General features: G+C 43.7%; 1 protein-coding gene across 1 annotated transcript; it reads right to left on the reverse strand.

Annotated features, from left to right (window-relative positions):
• Window positions 1–5,171: 5,171 nt before the first annotated feature.
• Window positions 5,172–10,570, reverse strand: LOC135712358 (uncharacterized). The gene is made up of 3 exons (XM_065235348.1): window positions 9,447–10,570; window positions 7,204–9,208; window positions 5,172–7,064 (listed from the first exon to the last, which is right to left on the reverse strand). Exons 1-3 carry the CDS (start codon window positions 10,568–10,570, stop codon window positions 5,172–5,174), a joined length of 5,022 nt encoding a protein of 1,673 aa, XP_065091420.1.
• Between the last annotated feature and the right edge of the window lie 1,295 nt (window positions 10,571–11,865).

Consider the following 11,865-nt stretch of genomic DNA (forward strand, 5'->3'; position numbering starts at 1 on the left):
GGACACGGGAAATACTACAATAGATCAAATTACTGGTCACAGTGGTGTTAGGTCCCGAACAGTAGAACACAATTACAAGCTTCGTTCTGGTGTTACGGAACTGAAAAGTGTTTGTGATGGCCATGCTAAGCAATATAAAGACATGTATGCGACAATGCAACAACAGTGCTGCAACCCATTGAATCTGCATACAGTTATTCGTCGCAAGAGTTTGAAACCAATTTCTGCACGGTTTCATGACGTGTACAATAAGAACTTTGCCGAAAATTATCAAAGGTCGGAAAGTATGCGTGCAATGTCATCTGGCGGTTAAAAAAAACATGTATAATGACCAGCCACCTGCAGGTAAAATTCATCTTGAATTATTCATTTCAATCCCAGCCGTACGAAAGCACGTCTATATTGTAGCGAAACTAGAACTTTTCGAGTTTTTCAAATTCACTCGTCATAGCTTACGTGAAGGTGAAGTCGTTGTAGTGGCAGATTTCTCTGAAAACTATTGTTTTGTTTTTTTAAGTGTACAGGGAATTCATTATAATAATTTGCTGGCAACCGTTCACACTTTTGATGCCTACACTGTACACCAGAATAAAGTTGTGCCATTGAACTGCGTCATAATGTCCGATACTCTACACGGCGAATGAGAACGACTCAAATTTGAATTTATTTCACTCATAATCGCCAAAAGTGCAGGAACTCAGCGATGAGTAAAATTTGTCTGATGGTTTCCTGTGGAAAACCTAAAAAATCTGCCGGAAAATGAGGAAATTGACGAAAATTTTATTCAGTCTCGGAGTAGTACCAATAGACTGAGTGAATCCAATCTTTACTTTTCTCAAATTCGGGAATTTTTCCCTGGAAAATCCTGGAAAAACCTGAGAAAACATGAGGCAAATTAACTCATCGCTGAGTTCCTGCACTTTTGGCGATTATGAGTGAACTAAACTCAAATTTGAGTCGTTCTCATTCGCCGTGTAGAGCACAGCACAACAACATTTCATGCTTTCCAGCGCCATTTCATAGAGTATCTCAAATCCTAGGTATCACAGTTGTCCAAAATCTCGTACTTCTCCGATGGTGCGGTACCCTGGTTTTCCACGAAAGAAAATTTGGGGTGCCCACTGAGTGGCACTACTTTGTTACGGCACATGGCCAAGGACCAAGCGACGGATTGGGATGAACTTTGAAGAGATTGGCAACGCGAGCTTGTTTACAAGCAGCCAATATTCACACGCCAAAGGAGCTCTATGACTGGGCAATGAAGAATTGCAATACAAACGTTAGATTTGTGTCATCTGAGATCTGTTCCGAAGAAAAACAAATACTGTTCCACCGTTTTGCATCAGCTGCAACTATTCCCGGTATTCGTTCAATTCATGCAGCAGCTTCTTCTGGTATTGATACCATTATTATGAAAACTGTTTCTGGTGCCACAACTGGTTCAGCTTTTAGAGTTGTGGCAACGAAACGTGCAAAGCAAGTGGATTCGAATAATAATGGGAAGAATTCATCACGAAGTGCTAGCCTTGAGAAGAAAAATAAGTAAATTGTAATTTATGTTTTACATTGTTATAATAAAATATAAGAAACAAATCGATCAGTGTTTGATACAATATTGTATGTATTGGAATGTCTTAATTTATAATGCAATTCGTTTAGATTATTACTAGTGTAATGTTTTCAGCCACTAAATAATATTTAAATTTGTCAACACTACATAAAAACTATTATTGGTTTTATCATACCTATTTTGTTTCCATCAAGTATTATTTAATAAAGTAAGTCATGAGAATTAATCTTATTACGAGGAAACGTTAAAAAAATAACCCTTATAATTTATGACTTTCGTTCATTCAAAATGCAATATCTCAGAAACTACGCAAATTACTTTTTGTTGTTAAGTGTTTCTTATGTAAAAAAGGATGAAGAACACGATGGTGTCCTTAAAATGAAAATTTAACGACACGTATTATGAGAAAACTGCATTTAAAGTTTTCAAACAAAAATAAAAAATATTTGGCAACACTGTACAGAAACAAAAATTAAAAATTTAGATTTCTTGGCTAATTTTATTATTAAAACAATACCTAATGCAATTTGTAGCTTTATTTTTTCCGGAGATATGAACAAAAGAAAGTAGTGGTTTCTAAAAAATAATGAAAAATGAAAAATGTGCCCCTTGATCGAGGGGTGCTACGATCAGCATACAACTTTGGAATTTTAGAATTCGAACTTAAATGAACATTCCCTCCAAATTTGGTTCAAATCGGAAAAGGTCAATTTCACTTTTGCATTTTTTTGTGACCACTTGGCGCGGAATGACCCATATCCTAATATTTTGTATAAAACACAATTATTTGATTTTAGCCACGTTTTGCCAATGTGTTGTTCATCAATTGGGATTTTAATACTATCTAAAAATAGAGGAATACTATCAAACTTTTGCAAACTATTCATACCTCTTATGTTCCATTGAGCAATTCGGAAATGGCCATCAATGCTTTCAGTATAATTCAAATTAAAATCACTTATACAATCATGATACACATTTATTGAATCAGCCATTCAAGTACGCAAACATTCAAAGAAGACAAAATTTACAAACTTACAATTATTATATTACTTGCTGCTACTATTGATACCGCGCTTTCTTTTGGGCGAAGGAGATTCTTTTTCCGGTGATTTATTACCGTAACGGTTAATCAGTTCATACAAATCATCGCGTGTTTTGATCATTTCCGGCTTAGAGTGTTCATTTTTCTTCACTAAAATGTTTCCGCCTCTACTTGCCCAGACGTACTTGATGTTAAGTTTTCCTTGGTACTCTCGCATTTCACTCAACAGCTCTAACGACAATGGAGTTAATTCGTCGCGCATTGTACTTGTGGTCGGATTACCATTTATCTCGTAGTTTTCATCAACTGAAGAAGAGAGTAGTTTTCCAAACTCCTTCTTTTTCGCAAAAACATTCTCCTTTACATCATTGTCCTTGAAAGTTACGCGAATAGGAATCAACGAGTTCTCAGTTTTATTTTTCCCACTGAGTCTAACAGCTGAGATAATGGAATCAGTGCCAATGCTCAAACCATAGCAAGAGATAACATCCCGAACAATTTTCACAGTATCTTCATCAGGAATGAAAGGGACCCCGAAAACTACAGCGTTGTTACAATTCGCTTGACGAACACTTTTATCAACGTTGTGTTCCAAATCATGGACGATTTTCGACATAGCATGTTGCGTGTTCTTGAGCCTATCTATTTCCAGTTTTAAATGCTCGTTTTCTTTCTTCAACTCTTGAAAATCAGTTACAATGGCATCAAATTTGTCAGAAAGGAATTGCTGAGATTTTTCAATAGCAGTTGTTATCTGCTGTACTTCGCACCTAACAGTCTTCATTTCCTGGGAGACAGCATTACAAACTGCTCCCTTAAGTTCAGCGGCTAGCGTATCAACTATTGAGGATTATTGATTTTGCATTTCAGTGATTCGTTGGTAAATACTGGAACAGTTATGCGAGCAGAAATACATCCTGTCTTTTATACGCCGGGCTGCATTACCAACGAGATTTCGGCCTCAGAGAAACAGTACATGCAAGTAACCAATTTATTAGCATCTTTCTCAACTTTTTTACATTCGACACATATGCTGTCTCCACCTTCCATCAGTGCGAGTTTAAAACAACAACAACAGACCCAAAATCAATCGCTGGTGGTAACCAAAAATACACAGCTGCAATAACGAAACAAACGTTACACACACCAATTCAACAAACTCAATCGACAGTTCATAAATCAGTATATCAGTTGTTGCCACTGGTGTGAATTCCACTTGGTTTTTCGGACCTCTTTTTAGCAAACTCTGGTTTTTCCGTAGAGTAAGCTTTAAGCTACAAATTGTGATTTTTATTAGCTAGATTATAATAATAATTTGCATGAAACTTACAGATTTTAGTCCATTAATATTTAAGAATTCACGTCGTAGCTGATTGTTTGTGTTTGCTGTTGGTGTCTAAATTTTATCGTATTGTACATTAGATTATAAGTTTAATTAATCAAATATAATATAAGTTTACCTGCAATTCAATTAATATAAGTAATTTTAACTTCGTAAACTAGAATTTTAATAATACAATTTAGGATAAAGTTTTGTGAACGCACATTTTAATTCGTCTACTTTGTGTCTTTGTTCACTTGTAAACAGTCATTGTCCGCTTGTGCTCTTTGTCCGGATTGAAGGTTTACATCAACGTCAAAGCTATCCGTTATCCGTATTCAATGCCTAACGTTACGGATCGACGGTGCAAGGTGTGTGCTTGCAAGGTGAGGACTGTCGCGAACATCTCCCGACCCGTATTGCTGCAGACTTCCATCAGCTATACCTCCATCCATCACGTCCAACACTGCCAGCTTTGTTACTGGTCGCCGGAACACGCCACTGCCTGTCTTCACATCAACGCTTCGAATCCTTCCATCTTTCCCTGGATGTGTCTTGAGGACCCTGCCACGAATCCAGCTGTTCCGTATAGCTTCATCCATGACGATCACCAAATCTCCCGCTTGCACTGGTTTGACTTCGATGAACCACTTTGTGCGGCGACTGAGGGTAGGGAGGTATTCCCTAATCCACCTTGTCCAAAACCTGTCCAAACAAGCCTGAACGTGTCCCCAGTTGGTTCGGAGTGTAGTTGCAACGTCCACAAGCTGCTTTGCTGGTTGTACGACACCACTGGAACTCAACATCAGAAAATGGTTGGGAGTCAGAGCTTCCTCATGTTCTGCGCTCACGGGAACGTACGTCAATGGCCTGGAGTTGACCATCGCTTCTACTTCGACCAATATAGTGCAAAAGGATTCCTCGTCCGGGTTTCTGGAGGTAGAGAGAGTGCCTAGACCGACCTTGACGGACCGAACTAAGCGTTCCCACGATCCACCCATGTGTGGGGCTGACGGTGGATTGAACCGCCACGACGTATTCCGATTGGTGAAGGTATTTGCCAATGAAATGTTGATTTGTGCTATCTTCCGCTTCAAATCGTTGTTTGCACCTTGAAAGTTCGTGCCCTGATCACTATAGATCTCTTGCGGAGCACCTCTGCGAGCAATAAACCGCCTCACCGCCATTTTGCAGGATACTGTAGACAATGAGTTTGCTACTTCAAGGTGGATGGCTCATACCGTCTGGCAAACAAACAGAGCCACCCATCTCTTGGCACTTGCTCTGCCAATCCGGATAAGAAACGGTCCACAATAATCCACACCCACGAAGGTGAACGGTCGAATGTACGCTGCTAGCCTGCATTCTGGAAGCGATGCCATACGAGGAGGTTGAGGAGTTGCCTTTCCAACGACGCACCATTTGCACGTCTTTGCTACTTTCCGGACCGCATTCCGCAAACTGGAGACATGGAACCTCTGTCTCACCTCGTTCACCACAGTCTCAGAGTTGCCGTGACCGTATTGTCGATGATACCAGTTCAAGATAAGGCCGGTGACGTAGTGGTTTTTCGGCAGAATAACCGAAAATCTAACGGCGTACGGTGCATAATGAGCGGCACCAATACGCCCATCCATCCGCAGCATTCCTGCCTCGTCCAACATCGGAGACAACTTGCAAAGTGGACTGGTTCTCTCGAGTCTGGGGGCTTGTTCCAGAAATCGTTGATGCTGTTCTTCGACTGCGATCATTTCGTCGGGGTACGTTTCCATTTGTATCCAGCGAAAGAGTGTTTCCTCCGCGGACTGCAGCTCTTCCTGAGACAAATATTCACCGGCTTCTGTTGGATCTCCACGCACCTTTCCGGAACAGTTAGCACAGAAGCGGAGCATGTACGCGGTTGCTCGCTGGAGTCTTTCCCACTTGGAGAAACGTCTGTAGTCGATCAATGGTTCGGTGATTTCACGATGATGTGCGTGGACGGTTCGTAATTCCTCTGGTATGTTCGGTTCTGGTAGCTCGTTGCCTGGCCATTCCGATTCAGCCTTGTAGAGGAACTTCGGACCCGTAAACCACCGAGAACCGTTTTTGAAGCATGGACCTTTTCCCCATTTTGTCGCCTCGTCAGCCACGTTCAGCTTTCCAGGAACTTTCCGACATTCGCCCACACAGGTTTCGCTCAGGATTTCACCGACTCTCACTGCAACGAACTGTCGATATCTACGTTGGTCCGACTGGATCCAAGATAATACCGTGCTTGAATCGCTCCAGATCATTCGACGTCGTATAGGTAAGGTGTGGCTCTCTTGAACAGACTTCATTAGGCGACTTCCAAGAACTGCCGCTTGCAGTTCCAGCCGTGGAATGGACAGTGGTTTCAACGGGGCTACCTTGGACTTTGCTGCCACCAATGCGCAGCGTACTTGTCCTTCATCGATGATGCGAAAGTATGCCACGCAAGAAAATGCCACCAGACTTGCATCCACGAAGACATGTAATTCTATGTTGTCTAAGCCGGCACTGCTGTATCCTGGGAAGTAGCATCGCGGCACTGTTTCTCGATCCATTCCTTTAAGTGCTTGCACCCACTGACGCCATCGACTGCAGATTTCCTTTGGAATTCGCTGATCCCATGCTATCTTGCTTCTCCATATGTCTTGCACCAAACACTTCCCGTGAACAACGTATGCTGCTACTAGTCCCAGTGGATCAAAGACGCTCATGACGACTCGAAGAACTTCTCGCTTGGTCGGAATCATATCGCCACTCAACAACTGCGCGACGTCTTCCCGCAAGCAAAGTCTGAATGTGAATTCGTCGTTGATGGGCTGCCATCGCATGCCGAGGACTCTTTCGATCCCTGTAGACTTGTCCGTCGCGAAGCTTTTGCATTCGCTTGCAGAGCTTTCCCCGACCCGTCGAACAACTTCTTCCGAATTCGACAACCAGTTACGGAGCTCGAACCCAGCCTTTGCATGAACTTGCTTAACCTCTGACGCTATTCGGATTGCCTCTTCTTCGGTGTCCCTACTGTCGAGGTAGTCATCGACGTAGTGGTTGTTGACTATTGCTTCGACGGCTTCTGGAAATTCTGTTCTGTTCTCCTCAGCATTCCGGTTCTTTACGTACTGTTGAACCGAAAGTGGCAACATCGATCACGTAGACTTCGACTGGTAGTGATGAATCATCATGCCATACAAAGCATTGCGATTGACGATCCCAGGCGCGAATGAGAAGTTGGAAAAACATTTCCCTAACATCCCCTACCACAGCTACCTGCCGCTGTCGGAAACGGTGTAGAACTGACTTGAGGGATGTTAGAAGATCGGGTCCTTTCAGAAGCATGGAGTTTAATGACACGCCTTCCACCTTCGCTGCCGCATCCCACACCATACGGATCTTTCCTGGTTTGTTTGGGTTGATAACCAATCCCAACGGAAGGAACCAGGTTCTCCGCGGATCAAAGTTCGCCAGTTCCTCCGGTGTCGCCTTATGGATGTATCCTTTGGCCTCCAGGTCAGCGATGTGTAACTTCACTTTGTTGTAAAGTTCCGCATCTGCAGTCAGTTTACGCTCGAGACACTTAAGCCGCCGCTCTGCCATCGGGCGGCTTTCGGGAAACTCGATGCAGTCATAACGCCATAACAAACCCGTTTCAAATCTCCCAGATGGTGTACGAATCGTGGTTTTCTCCATGATTTCCCGTGCCCGACGATCATCATCTGCTTCGACTATCGGTGCGACCTTCACACCAGTACTTTCAACGGTGAAGAACTCCTCGACGAGATCATGTAGTTCACGATCGGTTGATCCCGAGCAAACGTGCAGAAGGCGATGTTCTGGTGGATCATCAAGGCCTTCCACGTTCCCATAGACTGTCCAACCTAGCTTCGTTTTCGTCGCAACTGGCTCCAGAGGTTTGCCGATCCGCTTCTTCAGTGTCACCATCAAGTCGGTATTGTCTAAGCCAATCAGGATACGTGGAACTGCTCCGCTGTAGCTGTTCACTGGTAGCCCCCGAAGATATGGAAATTTTTGTTCCATTTGTTCGAAGTGAAGAGATTGTGGAGGTAGCCCGAGACTTTCAACCGTTCTTACTCGCTCTAACATATATCGCTTGTCACCGCTAATACTGGAGATTCCCAACTGTACTACCTTGGATTCCGATTCCGTGCGTGTAACATTGTTTGTCCACTGAAGGCAAAGGGGTTCAATCACACCGTCGATTCCGAGCTGATCCGCAACTTCTTGCTCCATCAACGTAAACGACGACCCGTCATCCAAGAAAGCTAATATGTCGATTGATGAGTCCTTACCGTACAACTGCACTGGCACAATCCGGAAGAGAGTAGACCGCGAGCCTTGACGGTGCACATTCACCTTCGCAGTTGATTGAGAAGAGATGTCTTTGGTTGCTGGAGTCTCCGCCTTTTCTGAATGCAACAGACTATGGTGCTTTAATTCGCAGCCATTCTGTCCACATAACGGTGCCTTGCAGGGCCATTTTCCATGGGATGCCAAACAGCGTCGACACAGATGTAGCTGCTGGACCAATTTCCAACGCTCATCGATGTTGCTCTTCTGAAACTTGTAGCACTCTTTCCGCTTATGGCCATTCTTCTGACACACTGGACATGGTTTCGGCTGAACTGGACCTTTTTCCACAGTGTTGACGTTGTGCTTCCATTCACCTTGCACCTTTACTCTATCACCATCATCCGCATGAGTGTTTAGGAAACCCTTTTCTTTCCCTTTCGGTTTCTCCGACTTCGAAGCTGCCACCAGCTCTTGCAACAGAGTCGGGTTTGACAGATGGTTCTCCATACCCAACGAGCACAGATGACCACAAAGATTCTGCACTACGAGACCGAAGCTGATAATACTCTCCAATTTGTCAGCCCTTGGTGCGGGAGTGGATCGAACTTTAGTGAGAAGAATGTTCACGACCAACTCCGGCCGACCGTACAATGTTCGCAAAGTTTCCATTACTTGCGGGACGGAAGATGGATGCAGAAGTTGATAGCTCACCGCACTAAGAGCATTGCCCTTCAAGCAACGCTGTAACCGCATCAAATTCTCTGCATCAGTGTAGCCACACATTTGGGTTGAGTTTGTGTAGCTACTGAAGAACAAAGGCCAATCCAATGGATTACCATCGAAGTGAGGAAGTTCCTTTGGCACGACATGCCGGGCAGCAAGTTGCTGGGCATTCGGACCACATATCGGAACGTTTGGTGGAACTACTGGCATCCTTGGTGGAACTACTGGCATCCTTGGCGGAACCCATGGAGATGGAATTGGATTAGGGTAACTAGGAATAGTCGTCACTATGGGGTGTGGTAGAGGCACACTGGAAGGTGCTGATGAGAGAACGGTACCCAAAGCACTACTTATTCTAACGTGGGAGTTGTGGGGGATTATTTCAGGGGTCGAATTCAACAATGGTTCCCTGAATCGTGGAGTGGGCACTTGATTTGCCGAAAAAGAATCTAACAGCTGGCTTGACCTACCTTCCCACCCTACCGTGTGAACTTGAATCAGTTACAGCTGGAATTTGAGTCATCAGAATATCTCGATCCTGCTGGGACCGAAGTTGATTCGCTGACTGCCGTTGAAGATCGTCCATCTGTTGCTGCAAATCGAGTATCTGTTGCTCCAGTTTCCTCTGGGCCATCACTGCGTTCGACGAGATTTCGGAGAAAGTCTTCGCAAGTTCCTCTGGTTTTGAAGTTGGTGGAGAGATCAAATCGCTGAATGCAGGTATTGGATTACGAACGGGAGCCGGAAATGTATCGACGTTTGATACTGGAACTGATGCGCCGACCGCCTCGAAAAATTGGCCACTGACAGGGACTGGTACTCCACCTACTGCGATGTCGTACAGTGAGTTTTCATCTGTATACCTGACCTGTGCTTGTCTCGATGAAATGCTTGTTATGACTGGTGTGGTTGGGTTCCTACTGGTAATTATGCTCCTTGCAGTGGTCCGTTTCGGGATCGTTCCAGTATACGATGTGGTAACTACTGGGACTTCAACGTTCCCAGCACAAGCTGCCATGATCGTTTCTCTCTGGTCTTCCAACCACCGATGAACCGTGCTTTTAGAGCTACGATTACTACGTAGGCTCCTCACACTCACATTGTCGTCACCTTCATTCACGGACTGCAGAAGGTTGTACTTCCTGCCGATGAATTGCCTCTCCAATTCCCACCGTTGCTGATTCGCTTTCCGCTTGCTTTCAAGCTCTTGCTGCATCGATTTTTCTCGTAAAGCCTTCTCCTGCTCCTCAATTTCCCGCATGAGCCTCTCCTGGACCCGCTTCTCTTCCTCTATACGTTGCATTTGAAGTTCGACCCTTGCTTGAATGGCACTAGTGGTCGATGATTTCCCGACATGCGAGGAGACAGGCGAATGACGATGTAGACACTGGGTACAACAGAAGCTTCGATCCATCACGGACTCATCAACCCCGACGCAGATAGAGTGATACCAGATTTCACACGAGTCACACTTGACCATCAAACGGTCCGTCACACCTGATCGGTCGCAAGCGGGACATTCGGTTTGCAATGCCGAGTCTTCCGATGCAATGATTCGCACTGAACAACAGGCGCGGCTAGTTTCATCCGGCATAGTTCACAACAATAATGTGACGAAGTTGAACAAAGTTCGAGTGAATAATCACAGCTGTGATTGATAGCGTCTGGATAACCTCAAATGCGGTAAAATCTCTATATCTGCAATAACGAAACAAACGTTACACACACCAATTCAACAAACTCAATCGACAGTTCATAAATCAGTATATCAGTAGATGGCTAAAAACACAAAAAAGCATCCACAATTGAGTCTGGCAGTACAACAGAACAGTTACGGATATTTTCTGAAAAATTTAGATATCGTTGCTAACATGCTACACATGGAACTACTGCATGAATGTTTATGAAACTCTTAGCTCCTACTCCAAAACTGCACATGTAATCAGTGTGTGAGGTGCCCGTTCATTCAGATTTGGCTGAATCTGCTAACCCAGTCAGAGTTACTCAGACTTGCATGCAAGGCTTGCACGCAACCGATTTCACTCTTGCCAGAAGCAACAGAACCACTCAGAGTGTTACTATTCGAACTACTACAGCACCAATACACCAAAGCACGAACCAACGGCGAGATTGTGTACGACGCCCGTTCGTTCAGAATTTCACTAAATCTACCTAATGAACCAGAGCTATTCAAGCATGCATTTCATCAGTTTTATCAAAACCACAGCCTGTGCTACTGATCGAACTACTTCAGCACCAGTACACCAGAGCACGAACCAACGGCTAGATTGTGCAAGACGCCTGTTCATTCGATTTTCGCTGAATCTGTCTAACAAAATAGCATGTATTTCACATCTAAGTACATAGTACATAGAACCACTTTGTGTGCACTATCCGAAATACTTCAGCACCAATACACTAAGTTCTGTCCAATTTATTTTCGCGCCACAGAGCAAACAACCAACCATACAGCAACAGCAACAGCAGCAGACAACGCTACAGTCAGTACCACCACAACACTACAAACTATGACTTTTTTTTATAACAGTTGCATCATACCATCCAATATAAGTTGCTAATTTGTTTATTTTTAGCACAACACCCATATAACTGATTCAAAAACGGCAAATTAGTGCTACTCACGGTTCAAATAAGTGATAAAATATAATTATTGGAAGAAATTACACTCTATAAATGAAGATCAAAAATTTCATATAACAAGAGAACGTATCAACCAAACAAGCAGTGTTGCCACTTCTATACCAGTGACGAAATAAGCCGAGCCTGTCCAGGAAAACGCGACTATGTTATTGCAAAAAATGTTGATGGTAAGGTTTATATACAACGAAGATTAGTATTGTGTAATTTGCAAGAAGTTTATGTCATTTT

The sequence above is a fragment of the Ochlerotatus camptorhynchus genome, unplaced genomic scaffold (genome assembly GCF_037179485.1).
Source record: "Ochlerotatus camptorhynchus isolate MF236.1 unplaced genomic scaffold, CSIRO-AGI_Acam_v1.1 ptg000472l, whole genome shotgun sequence".
Taxonomy (NCBI): Eukaryota; Metazoa; Arthropoda; class Insecta; order Diptera; family Culicidae; genus Ochlerotatus; species Ochlerotatus camptorhynchus.

What these genes read in the sequence shown, in the direction of transcription:
- LOC135712358 (XM_065235348.1), bottom strand. Translation starts at nt 10,570, where the DNA reads ATGCCGGATGAAACTAGCCGCGCCTGTTGTTCAGTGCGAATCATTGCA. An exon ending in TCACACGGTAGGGTGGGAAG is followed by an intron (nt 9,209 to 9,446) that starts GTAGGTCAAGCC and finishes GGTTCCGCCAAG; the next exon opens with GATGCCAGTAGTTCCACCAA. An exon ending in GACAGCGGCAGGTAGCTGTG is followed by an intron (nt 7,065 to 7,203) that starts GTAGGGGATGTT and finishes TCGGTTCAACAG; the next exon opens with TACGTAAAGAACCGGAATGC.